We start from the raw sequence: 24,448 nt of genomic DNA, 5'->3' as shown, positions 1-24,448 counted from the left end.
AGAGCACCCGTATAGAGGGTGCAAGGCAGTAAGAGATTCTGCCCAAAGAACAGGCTCCCTCCAACGGCCTGAGGTTCCCCAATAGGAGGAGTCAGGCCAGGGGCGTAGCAATAGGGGTTGTAGAGGTTGCGACTACATCGGGGCCCTTGGGCCAGAGGGGCCCCAATGGGCCCTCCCTCAACTACAGTATTGGCTCTTTATTGGTTCTGTGCTCATAATAATCACTTCTATAGATACTCTGAATAGTGGTAATCCATTAACACACTGTTCCCCATCCCCTTCTTGCACCTCAGACACTGTAGTTGCCATTGGCAGGTTTTGGTGCGCAGTATCAATTGTCATGTATAGAGCCCTTGGGGGGCCCATTATAAAACTTGCATCGGGGCCCACAGCTTCTTAGCTACGCCACTGAGTCAGGCTGAGAGTGGGAAGGACCAGAGTGTGAGTGACACCTATGGAGGAGTGTCACTGACAGATCTGTGAACTATCTCTAAACAGAGGAGAAAGTTCTCAAGGTCAGGCAAGACAGACAGGCCAGATACAGAGACAAGAGACTGATTCGGAATCCTGAGGCAAGCAAGGTTTGGCAACGGAGAATCAGATATAGTAAAGTACAAAATCAGAGATCAGAAGAGTGGTCAGGAAAGCAGAAGGTCATAACAAATAATCAAACAATGCCTAGACTTAGGTGTGAGCTCCTTGATCATCAACACCCCGGAACTAGTCTGAATATGACAAGATGGTAACGCTAATTCCTAGTCTTGGGTGTGAGTTCCGTAGTCATCAACACCCTGGAACTAGTCTGAAGGATAACACAGATAATATACAGTATTCCTAGTCTGAGGTGTGAGGTCCGTGATCATCAACACCCTGGAACTGGTCTAGAGCATAACACAGATGAAATACAGTATTCCTAATCTGGGGTGTGAGGTCCGTGATCATCAACACCCTGGAACTGATCTAGAGAATAACACAGATTCTGACAAAAGGTCTGAGTGCTTCCACGTAGTGATCGCAACGACAGACACCAGAGGAATGACCAGCACCCAGTATATATACTATAGCGCTCTCCAGCGCCTCCCCTAAGTGCTGGACCAATGAGAACTGATACAATTGTCAGCTGACCGGCTTGGTCAGCTGACTCCCTTCTGGCTGTCATAAAAGCTCTGCCTCTCAGCGCGCGCACGCGTCCTTCTGAACCTGTGTGGACTATCAGTCCCAGCCACACCAGACATGTGTTGTAACCCATCCGCTGTGCTGGACGCGGAACCAGCCGCACCGCTATCAGAGCATGCGGCGGTTTCTCCGCGTTCAGCCATACCGACAGATGTAGGCCTATGCGTGCAAACCGCCGCGTTGGACGCGGAATCCACCGCCCTGTCCTCAGGGCATGCGGCGGTTTCTTCGCGTTCAGTCATGCTAGCAGATGCAGGCCCACGCGCGCAACCTGCCGCGTTGGACGCGGAATCAGCCGCCTTGCTCTGAGCACCCACGGCGGCTTTTCCGCATTTTCTCACAGTTGTTGTTCTGTAATTTTCACAATATTGTTGACTTTTCAAATATGTGAATTATTATTAATATTATTATTATTATTTATTTTAATTGATATAGCGCTGAGCTGACACGTTCTGCCAGAGGGGTTCACAATCTAACTCCTACTGTAATCATATCTCCATCATAGGCCAATTTTGGAGAAGCCAATTATGTTTTTGGGATGTGGGGGTGAGATACACATGTGATGTATCTGGACTGTATGTATGGAAGATTGCTGTTCACATCCCATCTGATCTATAAAGTTACACTTGAGCCCCTGGAGTTAATTTTAGGTCAGAATAGTATGTTTGTTACATTGCAGTTCCACCTTTATCTTGTTCTAACCGGTTTTATCTGGTTTATGAAGGCCAAAGCCATTGCCTGTACACGAGGTGTCCACGCTCGGCTGTGTTGTATTGCACAGAAGCGGTTATAATAGGTTTATACTTTGACCACGCGCCTACAACAGCGACCGTATATGCGTTTGCGTGTGTTATAGTTTAGGGAGTATAATTGGGTTGGGAAAACGCCTGGACTCCGGGACATTGCTGAGACCAACAGATGTGATGGATTCTGTCTCCAGGTGTTTTCCCCTACGTAGGATTGACGGAGTCCCCTCTTCCTTGGGTGATATTGCTACAACACTTGGTAAAAAATGATGGTGCATGTTTACAACCTACTATAAGCAGTGTGCGCTTTGCAGCAGGGTTTAAAAACCCTATATTTGGGGGCAAAACAGGGAGGAAACTGGTGTGTCCAGACAAAAGTCACAAACATGGAAAGAATGCACAAAGACAAAAGCCACACAAACATGGAAATAATGCACAAACTCCATGCAGATATTGCCCTGGCTCAAACTCAAATTAGAGAGCCAATGCTGTAAGACAAGTGTGCTATAAACAAAGCCACATTACCATGTGTTGGCCACTTGACTTCTGGAATACCCTGATTTCAAGGTAATAAAGATAACTACAGTGGGGCAATCTATTAGCGTGTCTGCGTTAGTTCACAGATGCAATTACGTATCAATGGAGTTACAAGTGAAACTTGTGAGCCCACAGTGTTCTGAACAGTTTGCAACACAATAGGGTTGATTCACTATAACAACAGCGTGCCTTATCAGAGTTAACATGCCTTATCAGAGTTAACAAGCCTTATAAGAGTAGCAAAGCGAGCGCTACAAACATATGCCTGCTAATTGGCAATGACGAGAGCTCCACTCGTCATGCCCTGAGCCCCTGCGGGTCCAGTCACTTTAAAGGACATTATCCCCGCACTTTGATTGGCCCAATAGGCTGCCTGTCAAGTTTCCTGTCAAGTGACAGGCAGCCTATTGGGCCAATCAAAGTGCAGGGATAATGTCCTTTAAAGTGATTGGACCCACAGGGGCTCAGGGCAGGACGAGTGGACCTCTCATCATTGCCAATTAGCAGGCATAAGTCCGTAACGCTCACTATGCTACTCTGATAAGGGCCAGTTTCCACTGAGTGGGGTGCATCTTGCAGGATGCATGCCAGCACTTGCAGAAATGTGAGTACGCATCCAAATAAGAGTCAGATGAGTAAAACGAAAAAAATGCTGCATGGCGTCTATAATCCCAACGGCATGTTATGTAGACGGCATGCTATTGCTGGAATAAACAGCATTTCCTCATGTGACTTGGATCCCGCAAAACAAGTGTATTCCATTCAAGTGGAAATGGGCCCTAACTGTTTGCCAGTCAGTGCTTTGTCTTGATATAATCCATTCAAATGCTTAAAGTGTACCTGAGACGAGAAGCTTCCTTAAGCCCCCTTAAAGCCGCTCATCATTATCTCCCTGGGTGCCTTCAGTCCTCGGCAATTGAGCCCGAAAGCCTTGCCGAATCGCGCTTTGTTGCGCATGCATGGCCCAGACAGGCACGCTTCCCAATCAAGCTCCCATCCTTGGGAGTGTTCTGCGCAATAGTACTGCACTGCAGCTGCGGGAACAAAATGGCTTTCAGGCTTAATTGCCGGGGGACTGGAGCCACCCGGGGAGACGAGGAGGGATGAGAGACCTTAAAGAGAACCCGAGGCGGATATATTAAATCTTAAGAGGACCCAGAGGCATGTCATGTGCACAATTACATGCCTCTGTGTCTCTATTGCCACCGCTAGTCTCTCCCCCCCGTGGTCTGCTGTGCCCCCCTGAAAATATTGCCAGGCTAGAGACAATCTGCTTGTCGCTAACCTGATGTTTACCTCTCTGCCTGTCAATAATAATAATAATAATAACCCTGCCTCCTCCATAGTGCAGCTTCCCCGCCGCTCACCTTCCTAGCTTCCTCCAGTCGGAAGCTAAGCCACCACCCACCTGTCCGCTCCTGCTGGCCGCAAGTAATCCGGAAGCAAGTGGGAACGGGGCCTGACAGCAAGGCTACTGCAAGTACAGCTCTGCTCTGTCTGTCTTCCGCCCACAACACCTTGTTCCCACTCTCTGTATTGGGTGGGCAACCCAAACTTTTGTTCTGCCACTGTTAATTTTGAAAAATTACCATATTTTTCACACCATTAGACACACCTGACCATAACACACCTAAGTTTAGTGGACAAAAACCACTTGTGCTGGCTGGGGTCACACAATGAGAGGGCACCAGTAAGCCAGAAAGGAACACAAGGTAGGGACTGAAAGCACGCCGGTTCTGTGTCTGATCGTGCTACACTGCACTGGCCAGAGATGGAGGACTCGAAGTGTGCTGGCCGGATAGGTAAGGGCTTCCACTGCACTCTGCACTTAGGGACTCTGCTGTGGGCAATGTAGGGGGACACCTGGCCATGCATTTGGGCCATAGGACGCACTGACAAAGGTACGTATTATAGTCCAAATAAAACTGTAGCTAGCAGTGGCGCAGCTAGAGATCATGAGGCCCCATAGAAAAACTTTCATGGGGCCCTCAGATGAAGGCGCTCTTATGCAATGCAACCTGTCCTTGTATGGATATGAGTTAATTGGGCACTTTACATTCACATGTAATCAACATTACACCTAGTTTATGGGCACTAAGACAAAGTCAGAGGGTGGAGAGACACAAGAAAGTTAATGGTGAATACATTAAGTACCACCCGGGCCCCCCCTGCTCCAGGGCCCCATAGCAGCTGCTATGGCTATGGCTACGCCCCTGGTAACTAGCAGCAGTCTATTCTCAGTAGTGTTTGCCAAACAGACATTATTGCTGTAAAATTCGAATCCCAGATTCATCAGGCAGCAGAAATGACTTCTGAGATAGGCAGGTTCTTCCAGGAACAAATCTTTTAAAATGCCTGCTCCTTGGTATCGTACACAAATGACCTTTATTCCACAGCATAGCGCTCGGTTTCTTACTCACTGATCTATATTTCTGTAATATTACCTTGGACGCACACAGAGGCTCCTTCAACACATTAATCAGCTCTTTTATTAGTGAATTGATTGTCCTGATTGAAGTGAACTGAGCTACAGCTGACTACCGGCAGACTTGGAAGATCCTGGGAGCATTAAATCACTGTAAGGAAACGGTTATTAGTGGAACGTCCCTGCAGCTGCAAGTGATATAGAGCTACCACTGCTGTCCATAGTGAGATGTTCCACAGTATATATTCTGCCTATGGAAGATTATCATACTAATGTTATAAAATATACTCTACACATTGCATGCGTGGTGCATTGGACACACTGCGCTCTTATTGGCATTTCTGCCAAGTCCACAGACAGCGCCACAATGCTAATGGAAGGATGCTATACAGGATGCAATTGACTCCGCCAGCCTGTGCTCCAGCAATCTTTATAAAATAATTGCCTAGCAACAGGGGTGCGCTCTAGATGGAAGGATTGATTTTGTCCTTAATGAATCCCATGGAGGAGGCAGGAGGCTTGAAAATTGGCTGGAAATACAGTGAGGGTAAACGTCTCTTCTGCTGCAGCTTTTCACATTCAGTAGGATTGATTCCAGAATAACACTGCTGTATATACATTTGCTGGGGACAGACAGACTATGGTAGTAAATAAAATGGGCCGGGCCATAAGAGAATCCGCTACCATTTATGAGTCATATGCAGCCTGGCTACATCAGATAAAGTAATGATTGATTATGTACTGTAATTAATTACAATTAATGCAAAATACTCCAGATTTTATTATCTTGTTCAATTATTCAAATAATGATTAATCTGTATTATCTGTATTCTTAGGCCTCTTTCAGTTGGGAGGCTGAATTGGGCATTTACTGAGCAGTTCAGTCTGCCAGTGCAATTCAGGTGCAATTAAAATGCAGCCGATTTTCAGCAGTAGTAACAGCACGCATATCAAGCGCAGACACGCGTGCTGTTACAGGGAGACAGAGGGCTGCGACAAGTCAAATCAGAGCACGCTACAGCCGCGCACATTTCTGACTCCATGGGGGGTGGGGCCTCTGTTCAGTGCGGGTACCAAGCTCTAACAAGAGCCAGCCAGTGCAGGAGAACAGTTGACAGGCGATGACTTCATACTGGGGGGGATTGTGCTGCACTTGACGGCAACTGGCAAAACGCTAGTGCAGTGTTACCCTATGCAAAAAGCATTTTCCAGAGTGATTCAAGTGCAAAAATGCTGATGCTGCTTGTTGTCTTTGGTGTGCCTCCCACTCATTGTTCCCCTGAGTGGCGCGAGCAATTCAGACATGCACAGGTGCGAGTCCTGAACTGCGCATTCACAGCAACAGTAATTGCTTATCCATGAGTGCTTTCTTTCACGGTGCATACGTGGTTTGGAACTTGAGCATGCACAGTTCAGAATCGCTTGGCCCTGCACAGAGGAACTTCCATGAGGCTGGGAAGAGGAGAGGGAACAGGAGTGCATCGCTTAAACTGAGCCTTGCGATCAATGGTCATGTAACAGACTGCAATGTACTTTGCGGTTACACAGTGCCAAGGAGAGTTGGGTGCCTGATAATGGTTAGCTCCTATACTTTCCCTATACTATTACTACTTGGCTATCACACTAGCAGTGCGGCTACTACAGCCCCGGGAGGAGGGTATTGTTAGGCATTGGGGGAAGGGGGGTTAGTATTAGGCATAATGTATTTCTTCTAAAAATGCTATCAGAGGATTAAGTATTTCTACTTCATCAAGCCAGATGATCGACTTTGTCAGTATCATAAGAAATGTTGTATGTACTTTTTTTTGGGGAAAAGGAAGCACCGTTTGATAAGAGTCTCTTTTTATGATAAATTGACCTTTTTGTATTTTTTGAATAAAGCTGTATCGATTTTTTGCAAGACTTTGATGTTATTCTGGATACTTTTGTCAGAATCAGAATCAGAATTTATTTCGCCAAGTACAACGGTGGATTGTACCCGGAATTGGTTTTGGCGCATACAGGGTCGTTGGTGAAAAACAGAACAAAGAGCACGGTTAAGCATGGTACATACATAGACATGGGACAAGCACACATAGGACAGCATTACAGCTTGTGCGTACAATTAAGCAGAGCAAAGTTGTATACAGTAAGCATGGTACATACGTATAAACAGTAAAAGCAAAATAAAAGCAAGACAGAGAGCATTACAGCATAAACGTACAATTTACGTAATGCAAACAGAGCAAACATACGTACAATTAACGTAATACAAACAGAGCAAACATACACTGATAGCAGGAACAGAGAAGAGTGGGACTGGAGGAGCAGCCTGAGAGCTGATCTGAGCGCTGCCATTTTCGGCACTGGACGCTACACAGCGACACGCTCCCAACGAGACAGGTGCTCCGATTGTCCACGAAAAGTAGAGAGGAAACTGAGGGGGAAAAAAAAAATGGAGGCGGACAGCAGAGATAAAGCGAGAAGGGATAGCTAAAGAGACAATGAGGAAAGAAGAGAGAGAACCAAAGCGAGAGGCGGAGGCAGGGACCTTTTTGGTTGAACAGATTAAAAACCCCTGGTACAGTCCGATAATCAGTCACCATGTGCTTGATCCGAGGAGGTCCAGAGTCCTTATGCTGGTGGTTGCGGGCAGAGGGGGCCCAGTGGTGGTGGTTGCTCCACGTGGATTGCGGTGGCTGCTCAGCTGATCAGGCCCAGGCTGGTCAGGGCAGCAGCTATGTGCCTCCTGATTGTTGTGGTCAGATGGGGAGGCATCCTGAATGTGCCAGAGGTGGCTTCCAGTCAGCGGTGGTGAAGGACTCGGAGGCAGGGCGAAGCAGAGCATGAGCAGTGCCTGCCTGGGCCCCTGGTCGCTCCACGTGGGTGGCGGCGGCCGCCTCAGTCGATCGGCCCTTTGGTGTTCTGGCCGTGCCCGAGTGAGCAGCTCACCGACGGAGATGCGGCGCTGGTGATCAAGGGGTGTTTCAGGGGGGCCCTGGGATGATGCCAGGGGGGCCCTGGGGTGATTCAGATGGGGGTAGGCTGTGAGGCGCTCTGAGGTTGCGGCGAACTGGAGAGCTCGGAGGAGAGGAGCTCCTCAACGAGGGTGGCCGAGCAGGCTGGTGGAGACCCTCTCAGCGGCCTGAGGATCTCTGTGTGGTGTGTGTCAGGCCCCAACCAGCAGCGGTGGATCGGCAGCGGTGACATCTCCCGGTCTGAGCACGTGGGCCCGACCAGCTGATGATGAGTGGTGGAGGACCCGTCTGTGTGCCGCGGCGATGATCCCTTGTGATGAGAGGCGGACCCAGGCAGCAGTTGAAGAGCGCGGTGTCTGGCCCCAACCAGCATCGGAAGTTCGGCAGCTCATAGAGCATCCTAGCAGCGGTGGCGTCTCCCGGCAACCCCCGATCTGGGCACGTGGGCTCGAACAGCTGATAGCCCGAACTGCCGGCTGACCGCGGACTGCTTCCCGATGTCAGGCACGCACAAGACAAGCATGCCTGTGTCCTCCACGACTTACCCCGGAGGCAGAGGGGCTCGGAGGTGAGCTAGAAGATAGGGTTACAAAAGAAAGTTGAACGAAGCCCGGAGCCCTGTGGCCGTGGCGACCATGTGCAGCGCCATCTTGATGATGTCCTTCTAATAATCAAACATTAGGCATAAGGAGGGAGGGTTAATGTGAAAATAGGGCAAGGGGCAAGCTAAATATCAGTAATACTATCTTACTGATATTTCAACTATCTGTTAGTTCCATGCTGTAGATTATAAATATACAACTATGCAAGAGAAGTACACTTTTAGGATAGATTTCTAGTTAAGAGTTCAGAAACCTGGCCTGTAAAAAAAGCGACAATTCAAACTTACTGAATTGACTTATTCAAACTTACTCCACTAAGATGTAACGGCAATGATGACCATACATGGAGGAACTGTCTGATGGACACATTTATAATGCATGTCATCTTGTGTATGTTATGCTGGACTTTGCAAAACTTCCATTTGAGGAAGTACACCTTCCTACTTCTGATATCAGCAATGCTTGAAACACTCATGAAACATTTTGTGAACGTTATCTCACCACACAATCAAGTATAGCCTAGAAGTGTTTAATATGTGTCATGTCGGGTGACTGTGTCTGCCACATGAAAACTTTCAGATGACTTTTGTGTTAACCTTGGGTCTTTTTTGTTGTGTGGTAAGGAGCTCCATATTCCATGAACAGAGTGAACTTTTTATTCAGCTGCCCACTTGAGAATATTGACAGAAGTCCCTTCTCCAATATGGCAAATTTTCTTTTTGGTATTAATTTATTCCTACACATTTCACCAGCTCTGATTGTTCCATGCTCCACATGGCACCCCATAACATAATGTAAAATCCGCCATGCCAGATAGTTGGTTGCAGTTTGCGGAATTCTTGGCTGAGGTTTCTCTGGACCCATTTGTATCCTCTACATGAAAACTGAGCAAAGAACAACTCATTGGAGAATATGACACAGTGATAAATGCTCAACAAGTGTCCACTATCTCAGTTGCCCAACCCTTTCTTGGATGCGGTGTGCAGTAGTTTCCACCTGGTGGGTCTTTTTTGACTGCCCAGTTGGTGAAGATAACTGATAGCTGTAGTACAACTCATTTGCTGGTGTTCTGACACATCTGCATCCAATAAAGGTACATTTCCTTCCAACACCCATTTTGTGGCCTTCAGTTGTCCTGCAGTTAGTCCTGGTCAACCTGAATGTAACTCAACAGTTTCCTGTTTTGCAATGAATAATCTCTTGATTGACAGTGGAGAACAAAATATTCAGCTTCAGGGCATTTTCCTCTGGCTTAAACTATCTTTGTGTTGTTCTACTCAGAGCTGGATCATTAACACAGCAATTTAGGCAAATCACTAGTTCCTGGCGAGTGTTTAAGGTTCTCAGAACCCTCTCTTCCCACTTCTTTCCCTTTCAAACACAGAAAAAAGGCAGAACCTTACCTAAGGTGAGCGTCATTTATGTGATATTGCAACATGGGTACAGGCGCATGACCATGCGAAGGTCTCTTAGCGGCGCACCACAATAACGACCATCACGGCTGATTGCTAAGATCCTCGACGACTCCTGCACAAAGTATCATAATCGCTTGAAGTCTCCTTTGCTCCAGGCATGTAGTGTTGTGTGACGTTGTGCACACTCGCTGGCAGGAAGAGGCGTCGCTGACGACTGTTGTCAAGAGGACGTTGCAGGAGCCTTCGAGCGGTGAGTACGCAGCTTAAGAGGGCACACAGTTAATGATTAGCACAAGCATTCTTATTTGCAGGTCTGATTCTTTGTTATGAAAGTAGTGTTGGGCGAACACCTAGATGTTCGGGTTCGCGAACGCTCGCCGAACATCGCCGCGATGTTCGGGTGTTCGCGCCGAACTCCGAACATAATGGAAGTCAATGGGGACCTGAACTTTCGTGCTTTGTAAAGCTTCCTTACATGCTACATACCCCAAATTAGCAGGGTATGTGCACCTTGGGAGTGGGTACAAGAGGGAAAAAAATATTTGAAAAAGAGCTTATAGTTTTTGAGAAAATTGATTGTAAAGTTTCAAAGGAAAAACTGTCTTTTAAATGTGGAAAATGTCATGTTTCTTTGCACAGGTAACATGCTTTTTTTCGCCATGCAGTCATAAATGTAATACAGAGAAGAGGTTCCAGGAAAAGAGACCGGTAACACTAACCCAGCACCAGCAGCAGCAGACGTGATGGAACAGGAGGAGGCGCAGGAGGAGAAGGCCACGCTTTGTGAGACACAACAACCCAGGCCTTGCATGAGGACAAGAAGCGTGCGGATAGCAGGCTTTGTACCGCCATGCAGTCATAAATGTAATAAAGATAAGTGGTTCAATAAACAGGGACCACGCGGCAACGCTAACCCAGCAGCAGCAGACGTGATGGAACAGGAGGAGGCGCAGGAGGAGAAGGCCACACTTTGTGAGACACAACAACCCAGGCCTTGCATGAGGACAAGAAGCGTGCGGATAGCATGCTTTGTACCGCCATGCAGTCATAAATGTAATAAAGATAAGTGGTTCAATAAACAGGGACCACGCGGCAACGCTAACCCAGCAGCAGCAGACGTGATGGAACAGGAGGAGGAGCAGGAGGAGAAGGCCACGCTTTGTGAGACACAACAACCCAGGCCTTGCATGAGGACAAGAAGCGTGCGGATAGCATGCTTTGTACCGCCATGCAGTCATAAATGTAGTAAAGATAAGTGGTTCAATAAACAGGGACCACGCGGCAACGCTAACCCAGCAGCAGCAGACGTGATGGAACAGGAGGAGGCGCAGGAGGAGAAGGCCACGCTTTGTGAGACACAACAACCCAGGCCTTGCATGAGGACAAGAAGCGTGCGGATAGCATGCTTTGTACCGCCATGCAGTCATAAATGTAATAAAGATAAGTGGTTCAATAAACAGGGACCACGCGGCAACGCTAACCCAGCAGCAGCAGACGTGATGGAACAGGAGGAGGCGCAGGAGGAGAAGGCCACGCTTTGTGAGACACAACAACCCAGGCCTTGCATGAGGGCAAGAAGCGTGCGGATAGCATGCTTTGTACCGCCATGCAGTCATAAATGTAATAAAGATAAGTGGTTCAATAAACAGGGACCACGCGGCAACGCTAACCCAGCAGCAGCAGACGTGATGGAACAGGAGGAGGCGCAGGAGGAGAAGGCCATGCTTTTTGAGACACAACAACCCAGGCCTTGCATGAGGACAAAAAGCGTGCGGATATAGCAGCAATGCTTTTTGCCGCCATGCAGTCATAAATGTAATACAGATGAGAGGTTCAATAAACAGGGACCGGAAACGCTACACCATCCCAGATGTTCATTGGTCATGTTACTTGGTTGGGGTCCTGGAGTGTTGCGTAGTCATTTCCAATCCAGGATTAATTCATTTTAATTTGAGTCAGACGGTCTGCATTTTCTGTGGAGAGGCGGATACGCCTATCTGTGACGATGCCTCCGGCAGCACTGAAACAGCGTTCCGACATAACGCTGGCTGCCGGGCAAGCCAGCACCTCTATTGCGTACATTGCCAGTTCGTGCCAGGTGTCTAGCTTCAATACCCAATAGTTGAAGGGTGCAGATGGATTGTTCGACACAGCTACGTCATCTGACATGTAGTCCTTGACCATCTTCTCCAGGCGATCGGTGTTGGAGGTGGATCTGCACGCTTGCTGTTCAGTGGGCTGCTGCTGCATGGGTGTCAGAAAATTTTCCCACTCCAAGGACACTGCCGATACCATTCCCTTTTGGGCACTAGCTCCGGCTTGCGTTGTTTGCTGCCCTCCTGGTCGTCCTGGGTTTGCGGAAGTCAGTCTGTCGGCGTACAACTGGCTAGAGGAGGGGGAGGATGTCAATCTCCTCTCTAAAGTCTCCACAAGGGCCTGCTGGTATTCTTCCATTTTGACCTGTCTGACTCTTTCTTCAAGCAGTTTTGGAACATTGTGTTTGTACCGTGGATCCAGAAGGGTATAAACCCAGTAATTGGTGTTGTCCAGAATGCGCACAATGCGTGGGTCACGTTCAATGCAGTCTAGCATGAATTGAGCCATGTGTGCCAGAGTCCTACCAGAATCCTCATCATCCTCTTGTGAGCGTTGTGATAGTTGTTGTGATGCATCATAGTCGTCACCTTCCTCCTGGTCTGCTTCTGCTGACCATTCGCGCTGAATTGTGGAAGTCCAACGTGCACCGCTCTGGCCCTCGTCAGTGGTGGCATGAAATTCCTGCTCCAACTCCAGCTGTTCCTCCTCCTCTTCTTCGTCATAGCTGCTGGGGCCAGCGTTCCCTGAGGCGGATGGCCTGATGTTGGTACCATCACGCTGATCGTTTTCTCCTTCAGATTCCCCCAGTTGCATCATGACAGCTGTTTCCTTGATTTTCAACATTGACCTCTTCAGTAAACACAGCAGTGGTATGGTAATGCTGACTGAAGAGTTGTCACTGCTCACAAGCAACGTGGATTGCTCAAAATTTTGGAGGACTTTGCAGAGGTCCAACATGTTGGCCCAATCAGATCCACAGAAGCTTGGCAGCTGTCCGGATGCGCCTCGGTACTGCGCCGTCATGTACTGGACCACTGCACTCTTCTGCTCACAAAAGTGGGCTAGCATGTGCAGCGTAGAATTCCAGCGCGTAGGGACATCACACAGCAAGCGATGGTGGGGGAGATTGAAGCGCTCCTGCATCTTGGCGAGTGCCCCCGAAGCAGTACTGGAATTTCTACAATGTTTGGCCACTCGACGCACCTTCAACAGAAGATCGGCCACGCCTGGGTATGTCCTCAGGAACCGCTGAACTACTAGGTTCATCACGTGCGCCAGGCAAGGGATGTGTGTCAGCTTAGCCAACCTTAAAGCGCAAATGAGATTACTCCCATTATCACACACAACCATGCCCGGTTTCAGGTCCAGCGGTGCCAGCCACAAATCCGTCTGTTCCTTTATTCCCTTCCAAATTTTCTCCCCTGTGTGCTGCTTATCCCCAAGGCAGATCAGCTTCAGCAACGCTTGCTGACGCATGCCAACAGCTGTGCTGCACTGCTTCCACGATCCTACTGCTGCTGGGTTAGCGTTTCCGGATGAGGTACAGCTTTGAGATGCGTTGGAGGAGAAGGAGTCAGAGAGGTAGGTGCTGCTGTTGTTATCCAGTGGGAGGGACGGCGGTGCAGCTGTTTGCGGCGTGGGCAACACCCGCGCCGTAGCAGGTGAGGAATCGCTGCCAGGCTCCACAAGGTTCACCCAGTGCGCGGTAAGGGAGATGTATCGACCCTGGCCGAACGCACTCGTCCAGGTGTCAGTGGTGAGGTGAACCTTGCAGGCAACGGCATTCTTCAAGCTTCGGGTTATTTTGCTGACGACGTGCTCATGCAACTCAGGCACTGCAGAGCGCGCAATGTGGTAGCGGCTGGGAACCACGTAACGTGGGATGGCCACTGACATCATGCCCTTGAAGCTGTTTGTCTCCACCACTCGATATGGCAGCATTTCGCAGGCCAGAAGCTTGGCTATGCTGGCTGTTACTGCCACGGCCCGGGGGTCATTTGCTGGCAATTTCCTCTTGCGCTCAAACATCTCCGACACAGACAACTGAACCGTAGCGCTGCACACGGAAGGGCTGTTGGTTGTTGTGTTTGATGAACACTGGGAGACCTCAAGAGCACTACTCCGGAAAGTGACAGTGTCAGCGTCGTCTGATGTTTGTGAATGTTGTGAACCACGCAATGGCTGGGCTACTGCTGCTGCTGAGGCGGGTCTGGTGGTGAGTCTGGTGAACCCAAGGGAGGCAGTGTTGCTGGTACCCTGTCCTGCCGCGTTTGCCCACAGAGTGGGATGTTTGGATAGCATGTGGCGGCTCATGCTGGTGGTGGAGAGGTTGTTAATACTTTTCCCCCTGCTCAGGCGGGTCTTGCACACCTTGAAAATCGCCATGGTAACATCCTCAGTGCAGTCTTCAAAGAAAGCCCAGACTTTGGAGCACCTGCCTTGCTGGCGATTTCTGTTTGCTCCTCTTTTGCCTCTCACTTGAACTTCCACGCTTGTGGTGCCTGAAATTGCGCGCCGCCTACCTTGTGGCCCAAGGCGAACTTGTGCAGCAGTGGGTTCTTCAACAGACTCATCTGTGCTGCTGCTACGACGGCGATGTTCTCGTTCACAAACAAAATCTGGGTCTCTGTCCACATTGTCCATACCTTCCTCTTCCATCTCCTGAAACTCGTCATATGTCATTGTGGGGGGCCGCCGCCGTGGAGTAGAGCTCCCCAGAACAACCTCTGCGCAGCTCACTCCAACGTCATCTTCCAGATCTTGTCGGCCGACCTCCTGCAATTGCAACCCCTCCTGCCCAACTTGCTCTGGGATTTGGGTTTCCGAGTCCTCCTCAGACTCGCCTTGTATTTCAGTGCGCGGTGCATTTCTCACAGTTAATGGTTGTGAATCCGGGCACAACATTTCTGGCTGTTCCTCCATTGACCTTTGAAAGGTGGAAGTTTGTTGGGCTGGGTATAGCTCCTGCGAATACCCCATTGTGTCCTGAGGTAATTCATCGGACTGGTTATCTGGCAGTTGTGTGCGTGGTGTCGCTGCCGGTTGTGTCAGCTTTGTGCCCACTGGCTCCTTGTAACTGGCTGAGGACTCGGACCTCGTGTGTGATGTGCTGGTGCTGCTTAACCCACTGCTGGACGCTTGAGAGGTCATCCAAGTAATTATCTGGTCCTGTTCTTTTGGATTTGTGAGGGTTGTTGTCCTGGACAACATGGGCAGTATTGAGTGGGTTTTCTTGGGTGCTCCCCTGTGGCCTGTACGTGAACCGTCAGGGGAAACACCTCTTCCCTTGCCCCTCCCTCTTTCACCGGATTTCTTCCTCATTTCACTTATCCTTACAGTACACGCTGACTGGCAGCAGTACAGTGGCAGTACAGAAATGCTATACAGTACCACTATTCCCAGCAGCGACACAGAGCACAATGCTATACAGTGGCGGGTGAGCGGTGTACTACTATTCCCAGCAGACACAGAGTGGCAGTAAACAGAATGCTATATAGTGTGGCTGAGCGAGGTACACAGAGTGGCAGTAAACAGAATGCTATATAGTGTGGCTGAGCGAGCGGAGTACTACTATTCCCAGCAGACACAGAACAGTAAACAGAATGCTATATAGTGTGGCTGAGCGAGGTACACAGAGTGGCAGTAAACAGAATGCTATATACTGTGGCTGAGCGAGCGGTGTACTACTATTCCCAGCAGACACAGAACAGTAAACAGAATGCTATATAGTGTGGCTGAGCGAGGTACACAGAGTGGCAGTAAACAGAATGCTATATAGTGTGGCTGAGCGAGCGGTGTACTACTATTCCCAGCAGACACAGAACAGTAAACAGAATGCTATATAGTGTGTTTGAGCGGTGTACCACTATTCCCAGTAGCGACACAGAGCACAATGCTATACAGTGGCGGGTGAGCGGTGGACCACTATTCCCAGCAGCGACACAGAGCACAATGCTATACAGTGGCGGGTGAGCGGTGTACTACTATTCCCAGAAGACACAGAGTGGCAGTAAACAGAATGCTATATAGTGTGGCTGAGCGAGGTACACAGAGTGGCAGTAAACAGAATGCTATATAGTGTGGCTGAGCGAGCGGTGTACTACTAGTCCCAGCAGACACAGAACAGTAAACAGAATGCTATATAGTGTGGCTGAGCGGTGTACCACTATTCCCAGCAGCGACACAGAGCACAATGCTATACAGTGGCGGGTGAGCGGTGTACTACTATTCCCAGAAGACACAGAGTGGCAGTAAACAGAATGCTATATAGTGTGGCTGAGCGAGGTACACAGAGTGGCAGTAAACAGAATGCTATATAGTGTGGCTGAGCGAGCGGTGTACTACTATTCCCAGCAGACACAGAACAGTAAACAGAATGCTATATAGTGTGGCTGAGCGAGGTACACAGAGTGGCAGTAAACAGAATGCTATATAGTGTGGCTGAGCGAGCGGTGTACTACTATTCCCAGCAGACACAGAACAGTAAACAGAATGCTATATAGTGTGGCTGAGCGAGGTACACAGAGTGGCAGTAAACAGAATGCTATATAGTGTGGCTGAGCGAGCGGTGTACTACTATTCCCAGCAGACACAGAACAGTAAACAGAATGCTATATAGTGTGGCTGAGCAGTGTACCACTATTCCCAGCAGCGACACACAGCACAATGCTATACAGTGGCGGGTGAGCGGTGTACCACTATTCCCAGCAGCGACACAGAGCACAATGCTATACAGTGGCGGGTGAGCGGTGTACCACTATTCCCAGCAGCGACACAGAGCACAATGCTATACAGTGGCGGGTGAGTGGTGTACTACTATTCCCAGAAGACACAGAGTGGCAGTAAACAGAATGCTATATAGTGTGGCTGAGCGAGCGGTGTACTACTATTCCCAGCAGACACAGAACAGTAAACAGAATGCTATATAGTGTGGCTGAGCAAGGTACACAGAGTGGCAGTAAACAGAATGCTGAGCGAGCGGTGTACTACTATTCCCAGCAGCGACACAATGACTGGGGGGACCCTGGCTAGCGTGGCTGGAGCGCGAACTACCCTGCCTGCCTACCCAAAGCTAAACCCACAGACAAATGGCGGAAATATGACGTGGTTCGGGTATTTATTTACCCGAACCACGTGACAGTTCGGCCAATCAGAGCGCGTTCGGGTCCGAACCACGTGACCCGTTTGGCCAATCACAGCGCTAGCCGAACGTTCGGGGAACGTTCGGCCATGCGCTCTTAGTTCGGCCATGCGGCCGAACGGTTTGGCCGAACACCATCAGGTGTTCGGCCGAACTCGAACATCACCCGAACGGGGTGATGTTCTGCAGAACCCGAACAGTGGCGAACACTGTTCGCCCAACACTATATGAAAGTAGCTCGAAAGACATGACATCATTGCCAGATCATGCACAGCCACATTGACTGTCATCTCACGTCTATGGGTAACTTACAAAGGCTCTCCAGGCTAAAATATAAATACATTTTTCCATTCTCCATTCTGCAGTCATCCTGATTACATATGCATCACATTTTCCTTAGTTATCAGAAAATCACCCCAATAAACCTTCTCACTTGATGCAATGCACACATTAATAAATTCAAACGATGGTGCCCCAAGAGAACGATCTTTGGGCCATATTTATAAAGAATGGCATATGAAATTTAAATTGCTTCTTTTTGTTTTCTATTTTTAAAAACCATGATCATGCTTATAACTAATTTATTTATAAAAGGGTAATCACTTTTTAGTCACTGATGGCCAATAACTGATTGCCATAATGATGATTAATGTAAATTGGAAAAGCATAGCTCTATTCACTAGTATGGAATAACAGATTATCCATTGTGACCATTGCTTTTCACTAGAAGAAGAAGCAGTACACAGTTCATTGGCTTCAATTTAAGACATGTACTACTACATATTGCTAATAACTATTGCAAAGAACAGCAACCATGGTGATTCCATATAAAAGTGGCAGTCATTTAAGCTGAAAGCCACTTTTACAAATATGGTGTTCTAATAAGTATGTTTCTACATAAGCTCCTGGTTTTGCCCTTATGTAGAAACCATGTTTCTACATAAGCCCCTTTATCTCTCAAGCTGTGTCTCTGCCCACACAAATGTGCTGCTACAGGAACATCAGTTCAATGTCAATGATGTTCATTTCTGTGACCAGCGACACAGTGACCTTCAGATTACTATACTTATTGAGGGCTTTAAATCATAGGTATAGAGTGATGTGGGAATCAGCATTTATACAAAGTTTAAAAACTGTTTATAGTGCTTGTATGACTTGGACTGAATTACATAAACACATCTCTCTCTCCCTTAAATAATGTTATATCTGCTCTATTCTAACTATCTTATCTGAGTGGATCCTAGATGCATAATCCTTTCATGTCAACTTCCAAGGCATGTGCAAAGTTCTCAATGGGGCGTTATCACTCTCATAAATAGCTTACCATTTTAATGACATCGATTTGTATTAGCAAAACATGCTTTTAGGCTCCTTTCTGATGTTCAGTTGTATATAGGTTGTGCAAATGGAAAAAGAAGAACGGTTTGGCACTAGATGTGCAGGATCTTGAATAGCAATTATCTCAGTGCACAACAGTTATTGGCTGTAGGCCCCCTGTGCTCTAAGTAAAACAAAGAGCAATCTTACCTAGTGACATGAGAGTAGAAAGCAGACTAGGCCTTGAAGAATGTAATACAGACTCCAATAACATAATGCACAGTGTGTGTTTGGGTCAGAAGGGTGCAAGCATCAATGCCTTTTTCACAGTAAATTATTATCAAAAAAGCTTATGGGCATAGCAGGATTTAGGCCAAGGCCAACTAGGCCATGGCCTAGGGCACCACAGGAGCAAGGGCACCAAAGCAGCAGGCTAAACTGGTGCAGCATTTGTAAGCTTGCAAATGCTGCAATGCTGTGAGATCAGGCAAGCACCTGACTGCGGTACTCTGCTGCTAGCCACCTGTGCAGCAGCCACCTTGCTCTCTGTGCACGTTTGCATTGTGGCCGGCAGCTATGGACTTGGGCAGCATTGGAGATGGAAAGGAAGAGGAAGCTTTCGCACTAGAGATGAGCGGAGAAATGAATGACACTGATGGCTGCTGCAGTGTGAAGGAGAGCTGGCTACCTATACTGAAAGGGGGGTGGGAAAAGGAGGGGTAATGGAGTCATCTCGCTACTTATACTGGAGGTAAAGGGGGAGGAGTCACCTGGCTACCTATACTGAGGGGTTATCAGGCTACCTACACTAGAGGGAAGAGGAGGAGGGGTCATCTCGCTACCTATACTGACGGGGGGTGGATGGTGACAGTGGCCTTGGGCAGTAAAGGGTACAAATCCGGCCCTGCTTATGGGTCAAACATTTTTGATTAAAGTGGACCTGAACTCTTGCACAGGACGGAAGGAAAACATAGAGAAATGCACCCTGTATGTATGTAGAGAGTTTAGCCTGTTTAACTCACGCTTATTTGTGATTAAATACAAGTTGTAATTTGATCCTCCCCTGTGTCACATGACTGCTTATGCCAGATAGGCAGATAAGCTCATTTGAAAGAACAGGCTGTAAACAATATGCCTGCTTCCATGAATCAGGAAGTAGAAACGGTGGAAATGTATTTTAGGATTTGTATCAGCTCTAACAATTTGTATCAGCTGTAACAAATACATGTTTTTTGTTTAAAGGTTATTATGCTGTTGTGTATCTTTTAGAGCAGAGATGAATTCTGAGTTCAGGTCCACTTTTAAGCATTCAAATAGCCTTTAAGGCTCCCATCCTTCCCACCCACGGCCTTTTTGTGCACACTGTTGATTTTGTTGCTAGAATAAAAGCTGTTTGAATTATGTCCTTGTTTGCCTGGTTTGCTTTCTGCTCACACTTTGCATATACTGTAGCCTGTATTTAGACTGTGGACTAGGTAGCAAAAACAGAAGGAGTCTAAGCAAGATGTTTAGATTAAAAACTCTTTGAATTTTATAATTTCAATTATTATACATTTTTTACTATAAACTGTATTAACCTGATTAAAAAAGTTTTATTTATGATAGGGTATATGAAATCTTTCTGGAAATAGAGCCATCTAGTGTTAGAAAGATATAACTGCATCTTACCTTGTTCTAAATTTATTTTCCTCTTCTAGTGTGGATAAGCGATTACCTGGGGAAAAAAAAGTTACCACTGTGTATGATGCGCATACAGTATGGAATATGCAATCACATATTTTATAGTAGGCACAATAAATGGGTAAAAGGATTGATGCAAACTTCAAATGTTTATGATTCATTATAGTCAGCACAGAAGAATGGCAGTTTCACTGGTAGTGTTGGACTGATGACATGATTATGATGATATACTATTTCTAAAGCTCCCTACACTAGGTAGGTTATCTTTCTCAGGCGCATACAAATAGATAAGTTTTACTTTTCATGTGTATTTTGTTCACATTTACACTACATCTGTTTCTTTTTTTTCAGGTTTTACTGCAGTACGGAAACATATTATAACTGACAGCCCATGTTAATCAGTGGGGTTGATCATATCTGATGTATTTATCTGTTAAAATTACAGCATGTAGCAGCTTTTCATATAACATTCACTTTTCTGTATTCGCTCATTTGTATTTTGCGTGGCTGAAGACATACAGTTTAACCTACACAAATGTGCCTGTCAGGCTAAGCGCATGCATCTACTTTCTGCATGCTCCGTAAGTGCCTTATATATAAAGGGGTTTTTTTTGCCACAATTTTTTAAATCATCGTAAAAATACGTTTCCAAAACAAAACATTGCAGGTGGAAGACGCAAACAAAAACACGATGACAGTGCACAACAAAAATGAAAGACAGCCACGATTTTGCGCACTTAAAGCACAACTGACGAGAGTGATATGAAGGCTGCCATATTTATTTCCTTTTAAACAATAATAGTTGCCTGGCAGTGCTGCTGATCTCTCTGGCTGCAGTAATGTCTGGATCCCACATCTGAAACAAGCATGCGGCAAATCCAATCAGACTTTTGTCAGAAACATCTAATGCTTGTTCAGGGTCTATGGCTAAAGTATTAGAGGCAGAAATGTGGCAGGACAGCCAAGCATTCTGCATTGTTTAAAAGGAAATAAATATGGCCGCCTGCATATACCGCTCACTTCAGGTTACCTTTAATTGTGCACCCAATCTTATGCATCTGGCTGGATGGTGTGATGGTTGAGGGCTCTGCCTCTGACACAGGAGTCCTGGGTTCAAACCTTGGCTCTGTCTGTTCAGTAAACCAGCACCTATTTAAGTAAGGAGTTTCTTGGGCAAGTCTCCTAAACACTGCTACTGCCTACTGAGTGCGCTCTAGTGGCTGCCTCACACGCGCTTTAAGTCCGACAGGAGAAAGGCGCTATACAAATACTGAAATTATTATCTGAAACCCAGCATGCGAAAAATGTGTACACAACAGCATTATTAGGTATGATCAAAGTCCAATACAAGTAAAAGCGTATTAGAGGCAGATACACAAAGTATAAAAGTAAAAGCAATAAGTACCATATGATTTGATTTTTATACACAAATATACGAACTTCCACTTTTCCAATTTTATCCATCAATTTATCTACAAATGTATCTGCATGGATAATGTAAGGCTTATGAAGACAAATAATATGAGTACAGAAAGGCTCTGGGCCTTTGGCAAATAAAACAGACTAGATTTGTAATTGTCTCTTGCCTCTGTCAGACACTGCAGTGCAGACAGGCAAGTTACAACCCATGTCCTGTCTTCCAATTTACAACTCTCTACGTCACCTACTTGTTCATTGGTCAGTGAATCATACTAATGATGTTGATTTGTGGGACTGTGAATAGGCGTACATTTGAAAGTGCCGCAAGCTAATTTAGCAAAAACATGTATTGTAATAAAGAATGCAAGAAATAGCCAGTAGTAGAATATTGGTAAATTTACAGATATTCTACTACTTAATTTATTTAGAGAAATATTGGTAATATTTGCTAATATTTGACTGTGACTTTTCAAACAGGACCCCCCCCCCCCCCCCCCCAGTGGTGCCTAACCCTAACCCCCCCCCCCCCCAAGTCATGCCTAACCTTAAAGAGACACTGAAAAAAAATATGATATAATGATCTGTATGTGTAAGTACAGCTAAGAAATAAAACATTAGGAGCAGAGACTTAAGTCTAATATTGTTTCCAGTACAGGAAGAGTTAAGAAACTCTCCCCCCCCCCCCCCACAGTGGGCGCTTAAACTTATTCCCTTGGTTGGTATCTAACCTCACCAACCCCTCCCCCTATCCCCTGATGAGCGACGAACCTTAACCCCATGGCCGCCTAACCTTAACCTCCCCCCCCCCCCCGCCTAACCTTATCCTGGTTAAGGGTTAAGTGCCTGCTATTAGCAGTTGCAAGCAATTAGTATAGCGGGTGGCCTCAGTGCCTGCTATATAGCATGCCCCCAAATTAGCTTGCACTTCTTTTAGCTGTTCTGGCGGTGAATAGAGAGGTGGGGCAGTATTGAGGAACAGGAATCTGTAAAGCTAAAACAGAAAATAACCAACCTATCCTGCCTGGCAGTTTCTCCTGATAGTGGTTGGACATAGTTACGGGTCAGTTCGTGGCAAAAGCAGTTTTTCTTACACACTCTAACTTTGCATCTAGGTGTTTGTCAGAAGTGAAATGAGCTCTGTGCTGTTGGCACATCCACTATAATTACCAGTTTCTCAGTAATGGGATATACAGCATTTATTGGTTATCAGTTTTCTGCAGTTTTGGGTATGAGTCACCCTATTTTAGCCACTGTAAAGCAGAAATCGGTCATAAAGCAAAGCACCTACAGCATGCCATGTTAACCAATTATCTGAGAAAGCAACATTACAGGCCTCTGGGGAGATAATCAGTATAAAAGCACACCTGCACGAGTGAAGCATGGAAATTATGTATCTGTGGGAATCATCTGGGAAGGGTGAGATAAGAACGTTCAGGGCACAGGAAAAGTGGCTGAAATGTAACACCTACTGTGTTTCTTCATATTGCTCATCCATTTGTCAAGATCTTCCATCTCGATTTCCATCACTGATGGGGTATCTTCTTCAAAGATAGGACTGAAACAAGCAAACAGACAATGTGTGGTTTCTCAATAATTCACAGAAATCAGCGCATCTTTGTGATGCTCCATAATCTGCTGTTTTATCAAAGGAGGAGAACTGTGAATGCAGGAGACCAAGAATAAAACGTTAAGCAATGCACATGTGAACGAATCTGATAAGCCTGGTCACCTTAGTGAGGGCAGTGCAATAATGACATTGTAAATGACATCTACAGACACGTATCCACCATTAACGTGAGAGAAGTGTTATTATTCCTAGTGTTAGTGTGCATAAAATAGCTTACAATTGGGCTTTGACCAATAATGCAATATACAAGGGTCATCCTGAAGTAACAGCCGTTTGCTTTTATCTGCCATAAGTGCTTTTGAAAATGAAATAAAAACCTTGTGAATCTCTCATAGGGAGATGGATTAGTCCAAGACCTGTCAGACTTTCACTGGCTTACTACTGTATGTTACAGCTACATAGGACAAATGTACAGTATAATGCATTTACCCAGGGACAAATGTCCATCTGTAACGGTACTGATGTAGGTTATATTACACTGTTCACTTTCACTAATCATAAATAAGCAGCAGAGTGTTGTACCCTGCTAGCCATCAGTAAAGGCAACAAGTCTTACATCAGGATGATACCATTTATTGGCTAACTTAGAAAAAATAAGAAGTAAGCTTTCTGCTAATGAGCCTTCTTTGGACTTGGTTCCTGTATAATACCAAGATGTAAAAACAAATAGCTTATATACACTTATCTACACGCCAACACTACGTTTAAACGTTTTAGCCATTTATTAACGTTTTAGCCATTTATTTAGGAAAGGGTTCTTTACAGTAAGAGTGATTAAGATGTGGAATGCATTACCACAGGAAGTCGTTATGGCAAACTCTATACCTGCATTTAAAGGGGGCTTAGATGCTTTCCTTGCGTTGAAAGACATCCATGGCTACAATTACTAGGTAATGCCTAATGATGTTGATCCAGGGATTTTATCTGATTGCCATCTGGAGTCGGGAAGGAATTTTTCCCTTTAGGGGCTAATTGGACCATGCCTTGTAAGGGTTTTTTCGCCTTCCTCTGGATCAACAGGGATATGTGAGGGAGCAGGCTGGTGTTGTACTTTATACTGGTTGAACTCGATGGACGTATGTCTTTTTTCAACCAAAATAACTATGTAACTATGTAACACATTCTCCTCCGAATGTCCAGTATATATAAGCTGTGTGCATTAACAATGCATTAACAATTATCTTGTTAATATCCAGGAACCAAGTCCAAAGAAGGTTTATTAGCCGAAAGTTTATTTTTTATTTACCTCTAAGTTAGCCAATAAATGGCATCATCCTCATTCAAACAGGGGCGTAGCAATAGGGGGTGCA

The 24,448-nt window shown here is 46.4% G+C and overlaps 1 protein-coding gene across 2 annotated transcripts in view; it reads right to left on the bottom strand.

Annotated features, from left to right (window-relative positions):
* The window catches only part of TMEM154 (transmembrane protein 154), a 52,489-nt gene that overhangs the window by 2,809 nt on the left and 25,232 nt on the right, over positions 1-24,448 (bottom strand). For both annotated transcript variants that reach the window (XM_068278978.1, XM_068278985.1), the window contains 2 exons: positions 22,981-23,066; positions 20,081-20,126 (listed from right to left, as the gene is read on the bottom strand). In XM_068278978.1, coding sequence (XP_068135079.1) covers positions 20,081-20,126; positions 22,981-23,066 — 132 coding nt within the window. The remainder of the gene's footprint in view (positions 1-20,080; positions 20,127-22,980; positions 23,067-24,448) is intronic.

Source organism: Hyperolius riggenbachi, chromosome 1 (assembly GCF_040937935.1).
Source record: "Hyperolius riggenbachi isolate aHypRig1 chromosome 1, aHypRig1.pri, whole genome shotgun sequence".
NCBI lineage: Eukaryota > Metazoa > Chordata > Amphibia > Anura > Hyperoliidae > Hyperolius > Hyperolius riggenbachi.
Note: the sequence above shows the minus strand (reverse complement) of the source record. Positions and strands in the feature narration are given on the sequence as shown.